The sequence below is a fragment of the Pteronotus mesoamericanus genome, unplaced genomic scaffold, assembly GCF_021234165.1.
Source record: "Pteronotus mesoamericanus isolate MK-2021 breed Mesoamerican mustached bat unplaced genomic scaffold, CSHL_Meso_final contig_78, whole genome shotgun sequence".
Taxonomy (NCBI): domain Eukaryota; kingdom Metazoa; phylum Chordata; class Mammalia; order Chiroptera; family Mormoopidae; genus Pteronotus; species Pteronotus mesoamericanus.
Window position 1 is genome coordinate 3,894,360 of NW_026555258.1, and position 23,526 is coordinate 3,917,885.

The window sequence follows — 23,526 nt, forward strand, 5'->3', positions numbered from 1 at the left end:
GCGGGCGGTGCGGGGAGCGAGGGTGTAGAGCAGGGCGGGCGGCGAGGAGGAGGCGGCGCCCGCCGCTGCCGCCTGCGGACCGCATCCCCGCCGGGCCAGAGAGCGCGGGCGGCGGTGCCTGCGTGCGCTGCGCTGCGCGCCGGCCGGCGGCTGCGGGCGGACGCGGGGCCAGGCCGGCGCAGGGGCTGAGTTTCTGCAAAGTTTGACCTGGTTGCCTTTCCGATGCTGCTGCAGAGCAAGGCAGCGCGGGGCGCGCCAGGCGGCTGCGGCGCGGCGGCGGGGCTGAGCGGCGACAGCACGCTCACAATGATCATAAAATAAAGGAGGCGCGTGGGGTGGGGGCGAGAGAGCCCCGAGCCTCAGCCCTCCGCCCCCGGCCACCCCCAGCAGCCCCGAACTAGGAGGACGTGGGGGCCGGGGGCGCCCCCGTCGGCCCCAGACCGTAGTAGAGCCAAAGGACACTGCCCCGGGAAGGGGGTGGGGGTGTCCGCGGCAGGGTCAGGGGCGGCCGGAGGGCGGCGGCCCGGGCACGCGGATTGGTCCGAGGGGCAGGTGAGTCGCCGGCGCCGCCCCGGTGGGGGCGTGCGCGCCAAAGTTGCCCCGCGGCGGCGAGCGCGCCGGACGCGCGGGGACTCGAGGCCGATCGCGGCTGACGAGAGGGGGACAGAGGCGCCCAATGCGGCGGGACTAGGGCACTGAGCCCTCCGAGGGTCGGGGGATCCCGGCCCGAGAAGGGCGCGCGCGCCCGATCAGACTGGCCTGCAGGGGTGGCACTGCGCCCATAGGGGGGCCGGAGAGACCCGGGCTGGGGAAAGGGCGCTGGCAGCGAGGCGGCGGGCGCAGTGCGAGGGCCGGCAAGTCCACACGGCCCACTGCAGTGCCAGGCTATCGCCCCCCACCCCACCCCCGGGCCGGGAGGGTGTCAGCGGAGATGTCACGGGCGGCGATTATTCGCTGGTGCGCGCGGTCGTGCGGCTGCCACTGACGGGGCGGGCGAGAGGGGGGGCCGCCACCTCCGGGGAGACCGCCCAGAGCTGCGCTGTCAGCTCCGCAGCCCGCGCCCCGTGCACACGCGTCGCCGCCCCGTGCGCCCCCCCTCTGCAAAGTTAGGCTCAACTTTGAGGCGGGCCTTGACGCCCTGTCCCTTCCACCTCCCACCAGGTCCTCAGCGGCGCGAACTAGGCGGCGGCTCGAGCACAGCCCTGCAGCCCCGGACAGCGGGCGGCGACAGAGACAGCGACAAGGGGACGCGGCGCGCCCTCGTTGGGGCGTCGGCCTGCGCCCGCCACTGGGCGCCGACCCGGACCCGCGCTGCGCCGCGCTGCTCGGGGACCTCGCGGGCGGCCGGAGCCCGGCGCTCGCCTCCAGGAAGCCGCGGGTCGGCGCTCGCCCTCGAGGGAGACGGGACCTCTGCCGACTGAACAGAAACTGCCCTTCCATTGATTCGGCCCCGTTGGGCGAGAGGCCGGTGCGTGTCCCGAGCGCGTGCGGAAGACAGGAGGGCAGGAAGTCGGTCTTCTGCAGCGAGGGTGGCGGCGCTGCGCCGGGGACGGAGCCTTCCTTATTTATGTGTCTGCCGGCGTTCGCCTTCTTCCCCGAAGACTTCAGGGAGCGTCTCTGAGCTGCGTTCCCCGCGCGTGAGGCACGGAAGGGCTGGATATCTGAACAACATGATTATCCATTAACATCCAAACTTTTCTTTTTTTAACCCAAAGAATATCGGTGACTTTTGTCCACTGCTAGCATAAGAAGAAAGAACTCGGGACCCTCGAAATGCAGCAAAATCCTTATTTCTAAACAGGCCTGAGGTAGTGATTCGCAAACGCCCGCTACTCAGTGAATGTTCTATCCTATGGATATCGGTCTTGAGATTTGAAATTGGAGAGCAGCTCCGTCTGCACTGGGCCCTGCAGCCTCCGCCCTTTCAATGCCCCGTTTTCTCTGGGACTGCTGGCCTTCCCTGGACATCAGAGCGGTCCTGCGTGCCATGGGCTGTATCCAGAGCATCGGGGGCAAAGCCAGAGTCTTCCGGGAAGGCATCACAGTGATCGATGTGAAAGCCTCCATTGACCCTGTCCCCACCAGCATCGATGAGTCCTCCAGCGTGGTGCTCCGCTACCGGACGCCCCACTTCCGTGCCTCGGCCCAGGTGGTCATGCCTCCCATCCCCAAGAAGGAGACCTGGATAGTTGGCTGGATCCAGGCGTGCAGCCACATGGAGTTCTACAACCAGTACGGCGAGCAGGGCATGTGAGTGCTGCTCCCAGGCCAGCGTGGGGGGGGGGGGGGCTTGGCGGCCTGGGGCGGGGGTCAGGGCCTCACCAGGGGTGAAGGGGAGCTTTCGGAACGTCCGGAAGTCCTTTCAGAGGGTTTGCCTGTTGATTCAGACGGAGATCATGGCTCTAGGACCTCCTTACCGCTGTCCCTGAGGTTCCAGTGTCCTTGCTTGGAAGATGCTAAGAGAGGAGAGGAGCCCTGGCCAGGCTGCTCAGGTGGTTAGGGCGTCGGCCGGTGCGCCAGGGCTGCGGTTTGGTCCCTGCGCCAGGGCCCATGCGAGAAGCACCCAATGGATGTGTAAACGAGGGGAACAACAAACCGATATTTCTCTCTCTCTCTCTCTCTCAACTCAATTTAAAAAGAAAGAAGGAAAGAAAGAAAGAGTATTCCACCAGGTGCCTCTTTGGTAAAACGGACATGCTGTGTGGGCCACCAGAGCAGCGGAGGCTCGCCACCTCCCTCCACTGCCCCCGCAGGCTCAGGCCTCTGCGAGCCCACGTGGCCGGTACTCAGGGAAGTACGGGGCCCTGGAGCCTCCCGAGTTCTCCGCACGGCGCTGTGGGGTTTCAGCCCCGACTCAGGCCCCCGGGGGAATGCTTTGCTGTCACCAGCTGCGTTCTGTGTGAGAGGAGAGCCAGTTTTGGAAGCGCGGTGTGCTTTGCGGTGCAGTGCTTTCTCTCTCCAAGGCAGGAGGCCCCTTAAGGAGACCTCAGCTGCCTCGTGTGGGGGCTTCAGCGGGGGCCTTCACAGCCGAGAGGGGCCCACTGGCCTCTTCTCTCCAGCCTGGTCTCCAGGAATGTTCCCAGGAGAGTGCGAATCTCCGGGCAGGACACTGGGACCCTGGGCCTTCTTTTCTGGCGTGTTCCCTGAGCTGGAGATGGTGACCCCAGGCGGGCGTGGAAAGGGCAAGGGTAGACCTAACGTGCAGGCCCCCCACGCCAGGGCGGTGGAAATTGCTGTTGCCAGGCACCGGGTCACGTCTGAGCGGGCTGGCCGGGGACACTCTCCCGTAGCCTCTCTCAGCGTCCGTTCTGTGCAGCATCCTGGCTTTGCAAGTAAATAGCAGAGAAGATTTCCCTGGGAATAGGAACTTTGCACTGATCGAGGGGCGCCCTGGGCCACCTGAGATTAGAGGGGGGTGAGGAAGGGATGGAGGCTGGGAGGACGCCAGGTCTTACGGCTTCTCCGCTAAATGATGCTAAGTTACAAAGGCAACAGGAGGACCACAGTGACACTTAACACCTGGGTGTGACCGTGGTCGCCCAGGGGAGATGTGCGGCCTACCTGGACACGCATCGGCTCCTCCCTCCAACTGACTTCCACGCCCCTGCCCTTTGATTCCCCAAAGCCGCTACTGATCCCGGCGGGTGGAGGGGGGAGCATGGCGGGGGCGGACTTTCAGTTCCAAAAGGGAAACAAGAGTCTTGGTTATTTGGTGTGAACCTCCCCTGAGAAGCCTTAAGCTCGAAGCCTTGTCAGGGTTTGCAAGGCATCCGGGCCAACTGGCAAGACACGAGGCTTTGCCAGGGGCCTCAGGCTAAGCCCGTTCCCCGGCAGGAGTTCTGGGGCGGGGTAGGCAGGGTCCCCCAGAACTCGGGAAAATGTGAGCGCTGGGGGAAGACCACCGTGGAGAATGAGGGGGACTGTTTTGAGGAGCCAGGAGCGCTGTGCTGTGGGGAGGGGCCAGGCCCGGCTCAGGACCTTGGCCTTCCCCGTGTGCGCAGGGTGTCCGGGCTTCGAGGCCTCGTGCTCCGCTCGGAGGCTCTGAGAGCGTCCAGGCGCGCTCCCCGCAGGCAGGCCCGCGTCAGGAGGCCCGAGGTGGCCTCGTTCTCTGTGCCAGCCCTCGGTTCCTGGTCAGAGGAGACCAGGGCGCGCCCAGACTGCAGCCGAGCAGATCTGGGCGGGAGTCCAGGCCCTGCCGCCTTCCAGGCTGTGGCCGGAGCCACTCGGACCCTGGGTTTCCTCCTCTGCAAATCGGGGCCTGCTAGTCCTGGTGCCCTGGCTTATTGCGAGAACGACAGGAGATGACATTGATCAAGCAGTCGGCACCACGCTGGGGCCGTGGTCAAATACTCAACGCAGGCGGCCTTCGCCGCCCACATCGGTCTTCGTTACTGTGATGATAATTCTCTGCCGGGGTTGGGGGTGAGGTAACGGTAGTGAGTTGGGAATCGGGGCTGAAACCTCAGGATCCGACAGGCGACAGACGTGGGTCCCTCTAGCGCCAGCCCAGGCCTCCTGCCTTCACAGGGGGCCGCTCCCCAACTGGGAGAAATTTGGAAATCGTGGAAATTGTGAATAATGGGAGCTTTCGAGGGGCTGAAGGCCGGCCTCCTTGCTCTGCTCCTGCTTGCTTTGGCTCCCTCCCCTCCTTGGGACCCCTCTCTGGGCCCTGGGCCCTCTGTTTCCGCGCCCCATTCTCCGGGGTCCGTAACCCCAGCTGGGAGGGGAGTCGGCCCCAGAGAAAGGGCCGAGGTTGGGGCTCCCTGGGAGGGTCCGTGCCCTGAATGGGGTCAGAATGACTGACCAGTGCTGGCTCTGGGGCCTTGGAAGGTCCCCCCTCGGAGCTGCGGTTTTGCCGTCTGGCAGACGGCTCCTCCTTGCCTTCTGGTGTCTTGCTGTGAGGGGACAGGTGGAGGTGACGACCCTGCCAGGGAAAATGCTGCAGGTTGGAAGCTGTTCGACTTACCCTTAATCAACAAGACCACATTAAGAGTCACCGAGCAGTGCGGTTCGTTGTGACAGTCCCTCCGGTCCGTGAGCAGAGTGCTGAGCTCACCCAGGGCCCCGGGGAACGGAAGGGCTAGTTTAGAAAAAGCCTGGCTGTGCGTGAATGGGGTGTAAGAGACCCTTCCCATCATCCTTACCCCGAACTACTCTTTTTCCTATTTTTAAGCCCTGTAACACGAAAGAAAGAGAGGAGCGATGAGCCGGTGGGGCTGCCCAGAGACCTCTAGCTGCCCCAAGCTGGCCCCCAGCTTTGCCCAGGCCAGAGGCCGTCCTGCGCATGGTAGGATGTGGAGCAGCATCCCTGGTCTCCGCCCAGTCGATGCCAGGAGTCCCCCAGCCCCATGTTGTGACAACCAGAAATGTCTCCAGACGTTGCCGGTTGTCCCTGGGAGGGTGCGCAGCCACCCCTGGTTGCGAAGCGCTGGACTAGGCCCGGACAGTGGGAGTCATTAAGATGAGACCCACATGCTGGGTTTCAGTGGCCTGGGGCGGGCACAGGCAGGTGGCACAGGCTAGGGTTTCTGTTCTGTCCAAATGGGCTTGTATTCACCATATTAATTCCCAGGGCTTAACCGAAACCCATAATCCCCCCAGCGCTCTCCCTGCTTGAGGCTGATCTCTAATCCAGGAGGACTTAGAACGGCACCCTGGCTCCGGGCTGCGCGAGGCGGGATGACAGCGTGGCGCTCCCAGAGCGCTGCGAGGAGGTGAGCCTCTCTGCGCCAGCCTCCGAAGGCTCCGTGTGCTTGGGGTCCAGCGCACGCTGCTTTAAAAGCCGCCCCCAGACTGCCGGAGACACCTGCCTCCGCAACCCCGTCCTCCGCCATTCCTCCACCGCCACCTGTCAGCTGGCATAGTCTTCTAAGTGACAAGTCACAGTTTCTTGCCTGTGTGGGAGACACTTCACATTGTCCCTGGTTTGCCCTCCTCTGGGGCCCCCAGGGAACCTGGCCCGCGGCCAGGGCCCAGGCCCCGGTCCACGTCTGGCTCGGAGGCCTGCCAAAGGGCAGGTGTGTGGGAGGGCGGAGGAGAAAGCGGGGTGTGGGTCCCACCGGGCAGCAACCATGGGCCCCGGGCCTCCCTGCGGCCATCTCTGAAGTCGGGAGGACAGCGCGTCCCTCGTGCGGGATGTGGGGACGGCGGGAGGGGAGGCTCCACGAGGACCTAGCACAGGGCCTGGGGCGTCCGAAGGCTCCGTGCGCGGCAGCTGTCAACATCGCAACTATGCATAACGCGTTAGTAGTTGCGCGGCGCCGGCAGAGCCAGCCCGCAGCCTGCTGTGTTACGGTCCTCGCGGCCTCGCGCTTGTCTCCTGCGCTGGGTTTCACGGACCTGGCCACAGTGCGAGAGCCTTGGGTGGTGAGACTTCTGAGGGGCGTTCGAGCCAGAAGGTGGGGTGACATTTGCTATCACGGGATTCAAGGCGGGGCAGTGTTGGAGGACCCGAGGCCGCAGGCTGGGGAGGCGGAGCTGGGCAGAGGGGCAGATGTGCCCGACACCCGGCCAGCTCTGTGATTTCCCAAGGGCCTCACCGAGCAAGGAGCTAGCAGCCCCGAGCCCCAAAGCCACTTGCTCCAGCAGGTCTGAGGACAGGCCCGGGGGAATGGCCCTGGTGACCACGTGGCCTCTTCCTGCAGCCTCAGCCGGAGCCACAGGCCCTGCACAAAACAATTGAGGATGCTGCTTCCTCCCCTCAACCGGAAGGGGCCTCCCCCATCTGCTGGGCCCTGGCAGGGGCGAGGGAGGCGGGGGTGGGAGAGGGAAGTCCTCGCTTCCAGGCTTTGGGGTGGCAGGAAGTGGCAGGGGACTGCCAGCCCAGAGAGAAATCCCCCTGGGCCAGCCCTGGCCAAGTGATCGCCTCAACCCTCACCTTCCGAGTGCCCAGAACAAAAGCCGGCTGTTCCTGGAGACGTGCGAGAAGGCGTGGGCGGCTGGCGCGGTCAAGGGAATGAATTAGATACAGAGATCCGTTTCTTTTGCCCATCGCATCTGGGCAAAATGGACAAGATCAGTAGGTGGACCTACAGTGGCTCCCACAGGGAAAATGACTAGGTTATAGGTTGTATTAAAACAAAGCTGTAATCTCTGCAGGGTAGGGACCGATCTTGGTTAAAAAGACACCCCTGAAAATGGGAACTTACACTGTGAGTGGGCGAGGGAAAGGTCTAGAAGGATGTTTACCAGCCTGCAGTGCAGTGGGTAACCTCAGGGAGGGTCGGCAGCACGGAAGAGACGGCTTTCGGTTCTATTTTGTACACCTCTCTGGGCTGGTGTTGGGGGGGTAAAAAAAACGCACAGCTTTTATAGCTGGAAACTAACAGGGCCCTGCCCCAGGGCCCCGGGGTGTGGCGGGCGGAACCCAGGGGCCGAGGTGGGGAGGAGGGGGGCTCCGCGGCCCCACCCTCAGACGGCAGGTGCCCGGTGGCCCATTTCGTGGGAGGGGTCAGCCTGAGGGGAGGGCGCCGCAAGGGACACAAGTCAACGGGGTCGCAGGCTGGTTCGGAAAGGCTTTTAGGCCTCAGTTTCTGTAAAACTGCAGAGCTTTACAAAATTTGGACTTTCTGCAAATTGTATAAAACAGTTTTACCGACCACCAGGTGGAATAATCCCGAGGCCTGGCTGGCCCAGGCGAGGGTGCCGGGCAGCCCCGGGCGTGGGTCGCAGGCCCTGGGCTTCCCAGGGCAGCCGGCGGGAGCTGGGGGACGAGGGCAGTGCCACGGTGGAGCCATTGAAGCTGAAGGGGAATCTTCATCCAAAGCAACACATTTATTTCCACATGTATCAGGAAAAACCCACATATATCCCTAGCAGATTTAACCTGTTATTTCAAAGGTGCTTCTCAGGAAAAGCTACATCTAATTGAGTTTTTAAAAGAGTGATTGATTTTAAGGAAAACCACCCAGGAGACGGGGGTGGGGGGGGCGGCCCAGGGGGAGGAGGCCAGTGCGGGCGGCAGCCCAGCTCCGGGACCTGCAGGGCCAGTCGGCGGTGCAGCCAGCGGGGCCGACCCCTCTCCCGCGGCAGGGGCAGCGCCCGGCAGCGCCCAGCGTGGTCCGTGCTGGGGGGAGCCCAGGCCCCGGCGCCCCCCCGCCCGGCTTTCTCTGCAGTGGCCACAGAAGGGCCTCCCTGGGCCTTCGCCCTCCCCCGAGAGGCCTTTGCACTGGGCCAGCCTGGACTGGTGGCCGGGCCTGGAGCCCCAAGGCGACCGTCCCCAGCCCTTGTGGTGGCCCTCAGCACAGCCTCCAGGGAAGGCCTTTCTGTAGTCCCTTCAGACTCCTGTTCTCAGTTGGGCGTGCTGCTCAGAGCCTCTGTGTGTGTGTGTGTGTGATTGTGTGTACGTTGTGTGTACAAGTGCGTGGGTACGTTCGGTGAGGGTCCGCTGGAGGCCAGGGGGTACGAGCTTGCTCAGGCTGTGGGTCCTGGCCTGGCGGCTTCCTGGTTATGTGACCGTGGGCCAGGCCTCTAACGTCCCCAGGTCTGAGGAGAGGCCCGGGCAGGTGTACGTACCCAGGGTGCCTGGCATGGCTGACGTGCTCTGGGAGCCGTTGCTGTGGCGCGACCCAGGCCGGGGTGCTGCTGGCTGCAGCCACGCCCGGTGAGGAGGTGCACCGGCCGACACAGCTTTGGGCCAAGGTCCTCTGAGTGAAGCTAAACCCGTTTCTGAGACCCCCATGGGGCTCCGGCCCTGCCCACAGTCAGATCCAGGCCACCCACACGGATTGCCCCCCGGCTCCAGGCCGGCACCGTGTTAGTCCCGGAGGTCAAGGATCGTGGGATTATTTAATCGGCGGCAGGAAGCAGCAGGCTGAGGACCGAGTGGATCTAACACGGGGCCCCTGGCCTCGTGGGACGGGTTGGGGCAGGCTCCCCCGGGGGATGCCAGGGCCGAGTCCGGAGTACCGCCGACCAGGACGGGAGGAGGAGGGGCACCGCTGCTGGCAGAAGGCTCTGGGATGGCGGGGGCCGGTGGGGAGGCATGGCCCGTGAGAGGAACCAAGATCTGCAGCCTGGGGCGGGCACGTGTGCGCGCAAACGCCTGTGACCTCGGGCAGGAACAGGTGCATGTGTGCGTATTCACAGCCCCACCTCCAGGCAGACCTGTCGGCTGAGTGCTCGTGCGCAGGCGCGGTGCTGGGAGCCTTGTTGCTTACTCACCCTTTTGGTGGCATCTGTGGATCAGAGCCTGTGTTGTCCCCACCATGCAAACAGGGAGATGCTCAGTGTGTGCAGGGCCTGGGTCTGAGCTCACCCCACCACCCTGTGGGACAAAGGGCTAAGGATCTGCCTTGAAGTCCAAGGTCGTTCCAGAACGAACTGGAGACTGTGGAGTCTGAAAGTATAAGTGAGGTCAAAGAGGCTTCTGGTCAAATCAGGTTTGGCAGATCCCAACTGCTGAGACCTCCTTCATATGGTTCCAGAAGTTTCCGTATGTACTTCTGGTCCACGTGGACCAGGTAGTATATACATCAAAGCATTTGATCGTCCCCCAGACCTTGCAAGGTGGGTAGGGCTACCCACAGTTCCCTGATGAGAACACGGAGACCCAGGGATGTGTGACTTGATCAGAGCCAGCCTGAGACTTGGTCCAGGGCTGGCCTGTGCCCCCAGAAGCTGTGCCCTCCCCCACAGCCCCCCTCACTTCCTCAAGGGGAACGCGGCGGGCACAGGGGCCAGAGCCAGCCCATGCTGGCTGGGGATGATTTGAACACAGATGCCCTTGGCCCCGGTTCTGAGCAATACCGCGCATGAGGCACGGCTGTCTGCCAGCTCACGAGGACCGTCACCGGTCTGTGACTGAGCCAGGGCTTGGGCATTTGGGGGCTGGGGGAGGAGAGGGACTATGGCGCCTGGGGTCAGAGGCTGAGAGAGAGACAGAGACAGAGACAGAGACAGACAGACAGACAGAGGCTGTTGCGGTCCTAAACCCCAGTCCCCAAACAAGCCAGCTCTTAGGAAGTGAAAGGCCAAAGAAGAGCAAAGTTCCTTTTGCAAGTTTCCTCTCTGCCTTTTAAAAAGCTTTTGCAAACAAGCGTGGCCACCGTGAGCGGAGCAGTGGGTGCCTTCCTGAAACAGCGCCGGCACAGGCTGCTGCGGCCGCAGCCTGGCAGCCTGGAAGTGCCCCGAGATCCCGGGGCCTGGCGGGCACTTTGGAAACACGAGGCTGTTGAGCTGCTGCCCAGATTCCCCCGGAGTCTGGCAAACTCCCGGCTCAGGGCGGAGGCGGCCTGCTAGGCAGGTGTTATCCCGCGCTGTGATTCTCAACAAAACAAACAGAAAACAAAGACGAGATACACCACAATGGGCAAAATCGCCTTTGTAACCGTTCCTCCTAGAGTGGCCGCGATGTTGCTAGCTGCTAACATGAAATGATACATTTCAACAGAGAAATGCATTTTTGTTATTGTGATAAGATTATACATGAAATTTACCGTTTTGACTTTTCAGTTCCGCGGCATCAAGCACATCTGCGCGGCTGTGCGTCTGTCCCACACTCCTGTTCGGTCCCACTCGGCCCCCATTCCGCACCAGCTCCCCAGCCCGCCCCCAGTCCCCCACAACCCCCCACTCTGGGGACCTCACATAGGTGGGATCACGCAGCATCTGTCCCTCTGTGGCTGGCTTATTGCACAGCATCGTGTCCTCGGGGTCATCCCTGTGGTAGCAGGTGCCAGAATTTCCTTCATTTTTAAGGCTCGTACTCTGCCGAGTGGACGGACCACACGTTGTTCATCTGTCCTCTGTCCGTGGACTCGCGGGTTGTTTCCGCTGTTGGCTGCTGGGAATGGTGCGCCGTGAACGGGGACGCGCTTGTAAAGCAGCAGGCCCCCAGAGAGCCCCTTGGCCCGAGCCGCTGTGCCGCTCTCCAAGCGCCGCGGGGTTGGAGCGCGGGTGTCACAGGGCCCGGGGACCCGCCTGGGCCAAGCTGGCCTGCTCCGCTGCTGAGTGGCCCCCCTGGGAAAAGCCCCGACTGCCCCCCCCCCACTTGATTCCGGATGCTCCTTGAAGGGATGGGCTCCCCTGACGCGGCCGTGTCCTCAGAGAACCGTGGGATGGGCTGGCGTCCTCTTAGGTCTGAGAGTTACTGTCACAGCAAAACAATAGCGAGAACAGTGGCGCTCGCAGCTGCTGACCACTGGCCTGCACGTTGCGCCCTCCCGGGGCTGGCACATTCCCGTCCTCATCCTCCAGGGACGCCAGCAGGGACATGTGTCCGCGTCTGGGGTTGAGGGAGGACCAGTCCTCTGAGGGGGTCTCACACCAGGGCGGGGGCAGCTGGGACTTGCAGCATGGCCTGTGGGGTTCCTGCTCCCGCCCCAGGGAGGCCGAGCCCCTAGGCCTGCAGGGGCTGAGGGCCAGGCGGCTGAGCACTGCAGCGAAGTGTGGAGGAGGCCGCACTGAGCTGGCCCAGCGGGGGGCTGAGTGCTGCGCTTTGAACTGGGGGCGGAGGGTGGGGCTCAGGTTTTCTTGCTTCTGCTGCTTCAAAGACGAGCCAGCTGGGGGGAGGGGCAGGGGGACATTCTGGCTGCAGGGTGCTTCCTCTTCCGGGTGGGCAGGAGCAGCAGGAAGGGCCCCGGAGGCCTCTGGCGCTGGCTGTGGCCCTGGGAAGGGCCCAGTGGAGGAGACACGGAGGTGAGGGACTGGGCCCTAAGCAGAGGGCTCTGGGGGTGCCGGTTCCTACGCTCCAGGCCCCAGAGCTGGGAGGGGGAGGATGGCAGCGACCCTTTCCCTGAGTGAGGGCTCTGAAGCTGGGCGGGGAGGGCAGGTGTTTGCCCCAGGCCACACGCTGGTCCGTGGGGGGCCAAGGGTCATTCCCAGATGTGCTGCCCCAGGGCCACTGGGCTCTGAAGTCTCCTGGTGGCCTTTGCAGCAACAGAGACCCTTGCTGCCACCTGCGGGACATGTGCAGGCCGGAGGGGCCAGGCCAGCCTGTATCTCCCTCCCGCGCGCGGGGCGCCGCACGCGTCAGGGCTGCCGTGCTGCTCCCCCGCACCAGGCCCTCCCGGTGACGCGTCCCCTCACGGGCAGGGTCCCCCCCGTCTGCAGCGGTCTCGGGGAGACCGGTGGGACGGCACTCGCGAGACCAGGGTGGCGTTGGGAGAGAGGCGATGCTGGGGGAGCCCCAGTTCACCTGCCGTGAGGTATGATGTCTGCTGACCGCCTGCCCCCTGGGGGGCAGGGGCGCAGAAAAGCCCCGTGTGTGGCCGGCGGAGTAACTGGTCTTCCCGTCCTCAGGTCCAGCTGGGAGCTCCCGGACCTCCAGGAGGGCAAGATTGAGGCCATCAGCGACTCGGACGGGGTGAACTACCCCTGGTACGGCAACACCACGGAGACGTGCACCATCGTGGGCCCCACCCGGAGGGACTCCAGGTTCATCATCAGCATGAACGACAACTTTTACCCCAGCGTCACGTGGGCCGTGCCCGTCAGCGAGAGCAACGTGGCCAGGCTGACCAACATCTACCGGGACCAGAGCTTCACCACGTGGCTGGTGGCCACCAACACCTCGACCAACGACATGATCATCCTGCAGACGCTGCACTGGCGCATGCAGCTCAGCATCGAGGTGAACCCCAACCGGCCCCTGGGCCAGCGCGCCCGGCTGCGGGAGCCCATTGCCCAGGACCAGCCCAAAATCCTGAGCAAGAACGAGCCCATCCCGCCCAGCGCCCTGGTCAAGCCCAACGCCAACGACGCTCAGGTCCTCATGTGGCGGCCCAAGTACGGGCAGCCGCTGGTGGTGATCCCGCCCAAGCACCGGTGACGGCCGGGGTGCCCGCCCGCGTAGACTCGGAGGACGATGCCACTCGAGCCAGCCCCACGTGGACGCCCATCATTCAGCAAAATACAACCATTCTACCTTGCCCAGCGGCGGTCTCACTGTGCGCATGCCCCAGGATGGCCTCCCGCCCCCTCGGGCGGAACCTGCTTCCGCGCGGGGACGGGGGAGGCCCGGCCAGGACACACCGACCCCACGTGCGCCCTTCAGCGTCCCCTGGGGTCCCCTTCCCTCCCCTTTTCTCTCAGTTTCAGTCATTCACTTGCAACGGACTCCCCGACACAACTGCTTTTCAGTCCTTTTTTTTTTTTTTTTTAAATGCCTCTTTAGGAGGTTCAGGGGCGGGAGGAGGAGGAGGAGCTGGCATGTGACGGACCCGCTCTTGCTGACCCGCGAGCGCGGGCCCTTCCATGGCGGCCCCCCTCGTCCTCCGTCACGTCACGCGGCCTTATGTAGACTTGCTTTGCCAAACTTTTGCCTTAAGCTGAATTTAAAGGAAGAAAACGGAACCAGACAGAGAAAGCAGGATCTCTTTTCTACTGGACCTTTCATCCTCTGCCAGAGGGGAGGGGGGTTGGGTCAGGGATGAGAGAGAGATGACCTGAGCCCCCTCCTCCTGGGCGTCTTGGGACAAGGGCAGGGACACAGATTTAGACCTAAAACCAGCTGCTTATTCTTGCGTTTCAGCAGAAACAAAACCACAGACGCTGCTTAAAGGGCCCGAGTAGAAGCCCCTCCCCACACCTGCAGAGAAGGACTGTGTGCTCTGTCCCCGCAGGCACCTTCTCCCCTCGGTCCCCTTGCTGTGGGTGGGTCTCGGAGGGAGGGAGGGTCCTGTGAGGCCTGGGTCCAGCCCAGGGGGTTTCCGCCCTCCATCCTCAGCCCCTGTCCTTCCCTGGCCGTCCAGCATCCTGAACGCCCTGAGGGCCGGCAGCCCAGGTTTAGTTCAAAGGGGAGAAGAAAAGCGCACCTCCCCCCCTCCCCCCCAGGCTCCTCCCATGGGGACACCCCTGCCAGGGGCTCTGGGGCAGATGAACCCTGAGCCACCGCCAAGCTGGAGGCGGGGCAGCCATGGAGGAAGCCCCCGGGGAGGACCTGGGGGGCAGCCGGCAGATACCCCCCTGCTGCCTGTCCTCAGGGAAGTAAACCAGGGCCCGGCCTGTGGGACCGGGTGGGCCCAGGGCTGAGAGGCATCAGAGCCGCTCCGGAAGCTGGCCTGGGTCAGCGTGGCCAGACCCCGAGGGCCACCCTCCCTGCAGCCCCGGGACCTCGTCTCAGCAGCGTCTGCCCTGACGGATGCCCCCTTCCTCCACGCTTGCCAAATGCACAGCTGTGACCCCCAGGGCCCCGCATGCAAACTAGCGATAGTCAAGCACAGAAAAACCGTCAGATAAGAAAAAGAACCCATTTCTGCTGCACATGAGCTACTTGCAGGAGTCCCAGGGACAACACAGGAGGCGGCCGGCCACCCAGGCGCTGCTCTGCTCCGTTGTCTCCGGGACAGTGTGTTTATTCAAGGGGTGCTCAGTGTCCGGTCCCCCTCCTGAGCCCCACGCCTGACAGAGGTGCACGGTGGTCTGAGGGCGACTGGATGGATGGCAAACCGCCTTGCGCCGCTGGCTGCCGGCCTGGTGCTCGGGAACCTGCCAGGCCCGGGACCTTCCCCTAGAAGCTGCCAGGTGCCCTCAGTGCCACCCAGAGAGTCCTTAGCTTTGAGGGAGGGGAGCAATGGGGGGTGGACCGGATGGAACGGGGTGTGGTGTCCGGCCGCGAGGACAGGACCCGGCCTCCCGGCGGAGTGGCCCTCCTCTGCACTCAGGTCTGGCACTACAGAGGGGCGTGGGCCCTGGCCAGGGGTCAGGAAGCGGGGTCCCAGCTCAGGGGCTCTTCCTGGCGTAGAAGGGGTGGGGCAGAGCTGCAGGCTGGTCCTGAGCTGTTTGGGGACAGAGCCCCCCAGCTTGGCCTTGGCGAGTGTGAGAAGCCTCTCAGCAGGGGTCAGCGCCATGCCTGCTTGGAGGGGGACCGCTGCACGGGCCTGGCCCCACCTCACCCACCCCAGGCCCCTTGCTCTGCCCTCCGGGTGTTTCTGAAGACCCTGGAGGGGCTGCAGGTCTGGCCGCAGGTGCCGGGTTTAGCTTGGGGCGGGTCCCCGGCGTCCTTCCTTGTGTCAGGAGCACAGACCCCGGGCTCCCAGCCGGGGCCCCCGTCCCTCTGTCCCCTCCCCCAGTGTGGACACCCTCGTCCAGCAATAAGGACCGTCCGCGGTCATGGAGAGTACTGTGAAAATAAACCAGTGCACTTACCAGGAGGCACGAGACTGGAAGATAATGTAAAATGAACCTTTACTAAAAGCAAATATTCACAGAGAAATAAAATGTAATTTTAAAGTAGGGCTGGCCAGGGTCTGGCTGTTGCTGAAGCGGCGGTTCGTTTTAGGGGGCGGCTCTGTGTGTCTGGCCAGGGCCGTGAAAGGCTTTGGGGGCCTGGTGTCCAGGGCCCGGGAGATCCTGGGAGGGGGCCACCACGTCCTTGCTGCTGCCTCTGTGGGTCTGCAGCCCTGGGACCTCAGTCCCCACCCAAAGTGCCCCTGGCCAGTGCCCTACAGGCAGGAGGGGTGGCAGGCTTGGGGGTGGCGCCAGGACTGGGGTGCAGCCCTGCTTTTTGGCAGACAGTAGGATCCCACATGAAGGGGGCTTAGTGTACAGACAGGGCCCTTGCCCACCGACCTGCACACCTGTCCTCGCAAGGAGAGGTGGCTGCCAGGTGACACCACCTGCGCGGCTCTGTCCACCCTCGGCCGGCAGCCGAGGAAGGGGGCTGTGTGGGCTTGGGGCCCCACCGGTTCACACCGTCTTCTAATCAGACGACAGAGCCTGGGGAATGCGGAGTGGGGGGCGGCGCTCTGAGGGCAACACGTGGACTCGGGGCCACCTGTGTGAGTTGGGGCACAAGGCTGAGTCCCACTTACCCTGTGGGAGACCGGGGTTCTCCGAGGAGCCGCCGCCTCCCACCTGACGCCGCGAGAACATGGTGTTCTCGGCGCCCAGGTGCTGCCTCACCTGCAAGTTCTCAGGGTCCCTGTCTCACAGGTGAGGACGCTGAGGGAGAGCCGAGGTGGGCGGCTGCCCGGGGCCGTGCGCCTGGGAAGGGGCAGCTGCAGAACGGCACCCCGGCCCCAGAGCCCAACCCCTGCGGAGCGAACATCCGGTGCTCAGTACGACTGTCACTCCGCAGGCCCCGTGCCTTTGGCTCACCCCGTCCTGGGCTCCCGGGCCGGAAGTGCCTTCCTGCCCCCTCCCCACCCCTGCAAGTGTGTAGCTGGTGCAGAGTCGGTTCTCCTCGCCCACGGGGAGCCAGCTCATTCCCTTCGGGGAGGGGCTGCCTAGTCGGTGGGCCCGCCCACCGGGACGGCCACTCGCTTTGGGCATCGCATCGCGGTTGGCTCTCCCCTGGGTCCCCCACGTTGCCGGAACCCGACAGTGCTCTGCCTCCTGCCTCCTGCCTCGAGGACACCACAGCAGGAAATTGCATAACAGGCTCTGCTGGCCGCCCTCCACCCAGATGGCTCATGGGTGGTGCAGTTCAGTGTCGCGGTTTGGCTTTCGGTTGAGGCGTTGGCTCCTGAGCTCTGCCCGAGGGAGGCTGAGGGTTGTGTGCGTGCGCGGGGAGCGAGGGCGGAGGGCAGGGCAGGCCCAGCCGACGGCCGGAAGAGGCTGCATGAAGCCGAAGTGGCTCGGGCATTCGAGCCTTCCCGCAGCCATGAGGCTGAGTGAGGACAGCAGCCTGCACGTGGGGCGACACTTGGGAGGGGCCTGTGCAGGGAGGGGGTTACGAGTAAAGTGCATTCCAAGTGGTATTTAGTCCTCCAGCCTTTCGAGCTGATAGCAGGTTAAATTTAGAAGTCCCAGGCCGGCATGAAACAGATACCAGGCTCGAGCCAGCTGCCACGGCAGAGCCAGCCCACCTGCCCCAAGACGCCTGCGGGGAGCAGGTGCACCGCCCCCCGGCTGCTGCCTGCCATCCCCCTCTGAAGTCACACTGGGGCGAGCCCAGCTCTGCTCTGGGCACAGACTCTCTGCAGGGCAGCGTCTGAGGCTATAAGGGTACCCTTTGGTGCGAGAAGGGCAAGTTTCCAGGGCGGTGCAGAGAGGCGATGCTGGCGGCCCTCGCAGGCCCTTGGCTGCTTTCCAGCAGCCTGGGGGCTCTTTCCGTCACTCTGGCTTCATTTGGCTCTTGGTCACTCTCTCTCCCGCCTGTCTGGACATTCGATTAAGGCAAGCGCTGCAGGTAGCAACAGGCCACTGCGCACCCGCACTATTCAGAAGTGACCACCCCCAAAGCACGGGAACCCAACCAAGTCGCGCAGAGACGCCCAGCCGGGCCCGGCCCCTCCAGTCCCCACTGTCACATCGGGGTGTGCATCCCTGCTGACACATGAGGAAACAGACCTCAGGGAGGGTCGGGGACCTCCTGAAGGTCACTCAGCTGGGAGGTTGCAGAGCCATCTTGTGCCCCAGGGCTGCCTGCTTCTTTGGCGACACCACCCAGCCCTTCCACACTCACTTCTCGGGGCTAACAGCTGGGATGGGGGCTGCTGGACAGCCGTGGGCAGCCCCGCTGGCGCCGGCCGACGGGAATTGTTGAAGGCAAGCAAACACGTCTGAGCAAATGCGCTCCATCCCTGTGCCTGTGTCCAGAGAGGCAGACGCACAGGACATCGGTCCGGCAGCTGCCAGCCGCTCAGACCAGGCACAGCCTGCCCCACCCCAGCCCCCGCCCTGGAGAAGGAAACGCAGACAGGGTCAGCCCCTCCCTGGCAGCTCAGGTTTAAGGACCGCTGCCCTGCTTCGTTTGTTATGGCCCCTTTAAATCGGACAGATGAAGGATGGCGCACTGGGTGTTCACACAAGTGAGGCGCAGCTAGAACCCCGTGCTATTCTTGGCTGCCACTTGACTTGCTGACTGAGGCCCGGCGGGCCGCCTGACCTCGCCTGCTGGCTCCCGTCCGCACGCGGGGACGCGCACACCTGGCCCCACCTCCTGTCAGACCCTGTGGAGCCGGCAGCTATGGGCCGTGTTTGACATGCACAGGGGCCGCCTGGGAGGGAGGGCACAGGCCGGTGTTTGCATTAAAGACCAGGGCCTCCCCTCTCAGTGGGTCTGAAGTCCCTGCTGCGGCCACACGGCAGGGCTGGACCATCTAGGGTTCTCAGCACCGACAAATACACAGAGCCCACCAGCCTGCCAGCCTGCTGGCCGGCCAAGTATCTCCATTTTTCACAGCGTTACTGAGATACAGTTCACATAGCATACAATCCACCCACTCAGGGCATATGATCCTGTGGTTTTTAGCAAACCCATAGGGTTCTGCTGCCATCGCCACGGTCCCTTGCAGGGCATCCCACAGCGCTGACCCGCTGGCTCTTGGAGGCCCCTATTCCGGACAGTTCCTGCGAACGGGGTCCGGCGTGTGCCGCTTCCGGCTGCTCCCGCTCAGCATCGTCTCAGGCTCGCCCCGGTGGCAGCAGACGGCAGCGCGCCCTTTTGACGCGTGCTGTTGATCACCTCCTGTGCACCAGGTGCTCTGCTGGTTGTCGTTGAAGCAGCAGCAGCTCAGAGCACACAGTCCCCAGAAGACAAATGAAACGTTACAAAGAACTAACGTGACAGCGACAGGGGGCTGGGGGGTAGGAAGACACAGGAGGGTCTGGAAGGCTTTCCTGGGGAGGAAGCTTTATCCACAACGAAGATGTGAACAGACTGGAGCGTCCTGGCCTCACAAGGGGGCGAGAAGAGAGGAAGCAGTGCCCGCGGGCACAGGCTCTGGGGCCAAGAGCCGCGGGTGGCTGAGGACTACCTGGGGAGACAGCACCGGGTGCAGAGCTGGGCCTGGGCAAGTGTTGTAGGAGCAAGGGAGGGAGGGGCGTCTGGGCTCCGTGCAGGCTCTGCAGGGAGCGAGGCACAGCGGCCGCCTCTGGTAAGGGCTCCGCCGGCCCCGCTGGGAGGCAGCACCTGTGGACGCCCCTCTGCCCGGAGGGACTGCAGCTGTGGCGGCGCCCGTGTGCCACGTGTGAGGGACCGTGTGCCTCTCTTTTAGGAAGAGAGGTTCCGTGGAAGAACAGAGTCCACGTGCTGAAGTCCCTGCCCGCCTGGGCTGCCCCACGCAGGTCACTTTTCTTGTCAATCCTGGTAACAACCAGACGAGGACGCTGCAGAGGGTCGTGGTGCGCTCACCGGGGTTGGCATGCCTGCTCCGCCCCTCCCTGGCTGCGTGACCTCAGCAGGGAACCTTAGCTCTCAGGCCTTGGTGTCCTCAAACATGAAATGGGTCAAAAGTGGCTGCTGACCTCACAGGATGTGGCAGGCGTCCAAAGGCCAGCTGATGCAGAGCACCCGCAGCAGTAACTGGCACACAGTAGGTGCTCAGCGAACTCGAGCTATCGATGCCGGCAAGCAAGCCCCGAGCCTCGGCCTGTGTGCGCGGGTGCCAGGCGGGGCTGTGGCGCTCTCCTCCCAGGCAGGGGTCGGTGGGCTCCCCAGCACAGCCCTGAGCACGGGGCCTCAGCAGGGCAAGACGCCGCTAGGTGTTTGCTGCCACTGACCTTGTAAGCAGATGTTGAACAGTTCTCTCTTCCACACCAGTTTCAGCTGAGATGTGGGAGGCTGGTACCTGCGGCGTCACTCCCTTCCGCTGGGCCCCGCCTGGGGCCTGCGCTGGGTGTGCTGAGGGACCGGGGGCACAGTGGCCAGCCTGTGTCCATCCCTGCTCAGGGGTCCGGATGGGGTGAGACGGACGGGGCGGGAGAAAGTGACCTCTTCTCCCAGGCAGGTGACAGGTTACCTCACTCCAACCCCACGTCCCTCGTTATAAAAACAAAGTAAACCCTCCTGGGATTTTCATGGGGTTGCGCTGAATCTACAATCAATTTGGAGATAATTGACAATATCGGCCCTTTTGATTCATGCGTATATACACCTCCATTTGGTTAGGTGCTAATTTTTAATTTTAGTCAGCAATATTCCTTAGTTTTCAGTGTGCAGGTCTTGTGCATCTTTTTGTCAGATTTATACCTAAGTAATTTATATATTTGATGGTATTGGAAATGATACTGGCTGTTTAATTTCAATTTCTGATTATCCATTGCTAGGATGTAGAAATACAATGATTTTTGTGTGTGTGTAATACAAGCATATCCTGCAATCTTGCTAAAGGCACTAATTTTAGATTTGTTTTTAAAGAGTTCATAGGATTTTTATTTTTTTAAAGTTTTTATTTAGTTTTAGAGAGGGGAAGGGAGAAAAAGGGAGAGAAACATCGATCAGTTGCCTTTCGCATGCCCCAAAATGGCAGCCTCGCCTACAACCCACGCATGTGCCCTGACCAGGAATCAAACCGGTGATCTCTCAGTTTGTTTGTGGGACAACGCTCAACCCACTGAGCCACTGCAGCCAGGGCTCATAGAATTTCCTATATAGATGATCACATTACCTGTAAACAAAGCTGAACTTCCTTTCCAATCTGGATGTCTTTTTTTCTTGTCTTAGTGCATTGGTTCAATGGACATTCTTGCCCTCATTTTTAAGGTTTTATTTATTTTTAGAGATGGGAAGGGAGAGAGGGAGAGAAACATCAATGTGTGGTTGCATCTCGTGCGCCCCCTACCGGGGACCTGGCTTGCAACCCAGGCCTGTGCCTTGCACTTGGAATCGAACCGATGACCCTTTGACTTGCAGGCCAGCGCGCAATCCACTGAGCCGCACCAGCAGGGGCTCTTGCCCTGTTCTTGATCTGAGATGAACGCATTCTTTCAATGTTCTGGAAGAGCCCATGTATAATTGGTATTTCTTCCTTAAATATTTGGTAGAACTCACCAGAGAACCCATTTGGACCTGTAATTTTCTTTATGAGAAAGTTTTGGATGATAAATTTAATTTCTGCAATACCTATAGGACTATTCAGGTTATCTATTTTTTGGTGAATTTTGTGTTTTTCCAGGGATTTGCCTATTTCATTAAGTTGCTGGACTTATTGGCATAAAGATATTCATAATATTCTGATCGTCCTTTTAATATCTGAAGAATCTGTAGTGACATCTTTTCTCATTCCTGATGGGAATTTGCCTTTTTCCCCTCCCCGATCAGTCTCTTTAGAGGTTTACCAATTTAATTAATTTCTCAAAGAACCAGTTTTTTGTTTTCCCGATTTCCCTTTTTCTCTTTTCCTGTTTTTTATTTTACTCATTTCTGCTCTGATCTTTACAATTTCCTTTCTTCTGCCTTATGTTTCATTACTTTTCTTTTTATAGTTTCTTAAAATCTTTTTAAAATAGAGGCATTTTAGTGCTATAAATTTTCCTGTAAGTACTGTTTTAGCACCCCAAGTTGTGATTGGTTGTCATTTTTCAGTTAAAAATATTTTCCAGTTTTTAAAAAATTCTTCTTTGAATCATGAGTTATATAGAAATGTTATTTAGCTTCCAAGTACTTAGGGGTTTTCCAGATATCTTTGTTACTGATTTCTAATTTAATTCCATTGTGGTCAGAGAGCACACTTTGTCTGGCTTCATTTTTTTTCAATGTATCGAGACTGATTTTATGATTCAGAATATGGTTTGTCTTAGTATCCGCATACACTTGAGAAAAACGTACTCTGCAACACTCTGCTGGGTGGTATTAGGCCCAAAGGTCAATTAGGTCCAAGTTGGGTGAGTGTTAAGTCCTCTATAGTCTTACTGATATTTTATTTATCGCTTCTATCAATTTTTAATTTTTATGGCACAGCTGAGTATGTGAAGATAAAATACCACAAGTTTGTGGTTATTTTTCTCAACCAGTGAACACTTCCTGCACCAGATGACCCATTGCGTGCATCCCTTTTAAGCTGTGGCGCTCCAAGACGTGGCCTCGGGCAGCCACCTCGTCCACTTTGCAGTACCAACAGCTAGCCGGGCGCGAGAGCTGGGTATGCAGCGAGAGAGAAACGGGTCCAGAGCGGGAGCTCAGCGTTCTGCTCTCATTCTAATAAATGATGGTAATTATCACCAGTTCATATACAGCATCTCATTTGATGTTCAAGTCGAAATGTATTGCCACCCCCACTTTCCACGGCTACGAAACGGGGGCTCAGAGAGGGTAGGCGCCCTGCCTGTACTCACACAGCTGGGACGGCCCTGGCCAATAGACAACTTGCTGGACTGAGTCACTCTCATCCCCTCTCTGGGTCTCAATTCTCCTCTGAATTTGAGGATCGAACAGGATACTCTGCAGACGACTGCGCTGGGCCCCTTTGATTCCTGCCGGGGCTGGCTCTGCTGTGTCAGGCCGCTGAAAGGACCGCCTGCTCCCTGAACACAACGCACAGCCAGCGGCACGCTCGGGGAGCAGAGAAAGGCCTGGGTGAGAGGTGCGAAGCTGCAGCAGCCCGGCCCGGCGCCCGCGAGGGAAGGGCCGACGTGCACGCTGGCCGGCAGAGGTCTGGCGGGGGAAACACACAGGCAGCGCGGCACGTCGCTCCGATCCAGGGCTTGGGACAGTCACACGGGTCACTGCCCTGTAGCAGGGTCTCAGCGCCACCGGGCTTGAACGTCTCAGAGGATGATACTTATTTAAATATTTCCAGAATGGCGCAAAATGGGAAAAGAAGACCCTAGAGGCAGGAATCTGGGGTCAGCCGGGTCAGAGGCAGGGAGCCTGGGCGGGGAAGAGGACCCAGGCCTGGGTCGCGCTCACAGCAGCTGCAGCCACTTCATCCCCGGAGGGCTTTGGCCCCGGGACTCCACGGGGGGTCTGCGTGGGGGGGGGGGCGGCGGGGGGTCAGCCTGCACTGTTCGATCACCGCGGCAGAATCTCGAAACATGATTGTATGCTTCATCTCTCTATGCTGGGGCAAATCTCTGCTCCCCAAAACAGAGAACAAAATGGATTCAAATGCAAATACCCCGAGGCTTAAGAATTCCAAATGCTTCTGACAATATTGGCTGGTGACAATGAAGGTGTTCCATCAGCTCCTGTAGTAGTCCCTTCTTGTCAGCTGCAGCCAGTGACTCAAAATCCGGCCGCCAGCCTTTCCTGCTCTTCCCACGCCCTGCACCCTCAGCAGCTGGAGGACTGGGCGGGGGACAGGAAGATCGGAAAGGGCTGTGCGCCACAAGTGTGCCTGTTCCCACCTGCAGGGAGATGCCAGCAGACAGGACAGGGGAGGCAGGTGACCCTTTCCCCGGAGCTGGCCCTGCACCCTCCCGGGCAAGAGGGGGAAATGCGAGGGATCTTTCACTGAGATGGGCCCTGGGTTGGGTGAGCTCAGGGCACAGGCCCTGGAGCTTGTCTGCTTGGGCGGGGTTGCTGCAGCTCCCGGTTTCTCTCTGTGCAGCCAGGTAAGCCACCCATCAAACGGCCATGACAGAGCCAGACACTAGCCTGTGCCCTGTGCAGCCCTGCTCTGTGAGCGGTGGCACTGGCCCCACCTACCAGGGGGCGGGTAGGCCTAATGGCCTGAGTGGTTCCGGCTGCCAAGCGTCAAGAGAACAGCTCTCTGCCCAGGTCAGGGCCACCCACTACGTGCCATGGACAGCTGCCCGGGCCACAGCCAGTGCCTCCCCAGGATGAGGACGATGGGGGGCTGCGCCGTGAGGTCGCCAGAGCCGGCCTGGGCAGAGGGTGCTAGAGCCGGCCCTGGCGCGATCAGCGGGCTCTGTGCCCTTGGACCTTCAGGGAGAGCCCTGCCCCACCCCCTTGTCATCTCC

The 23,526-nt window shown here is 61.5% G+C and overlaps 1 protein-coding gene across 1 annotated transcript; it reads left to right on the top strand.

Moving 5' to 3' along the window:
• The first annotated feature begins 1,056 nt into the window (after positions 1–1,056).
• Positions 1,057–14,458, top strand: FAM78A (family with sequence similarity 78 member A). The gene is made up of 2 exons (XM_054584835.1): positions 1,057–2,250; positions 12,241–14,458. Exons 1-2 carry the CDS (start codon positions 1,928–1,930, stop codon positions 12,767–12,769), a joined length of 852 nt encoding a protein of 283 aa, XP_054440810.1. The 5' UTR covers positions 1,057–1,927; the 3' UTR covers positions 12,770–14,458.
• The last annotated feature ends 9,068 nt before the right edge of the window (positions 14,459–23,526 follow it).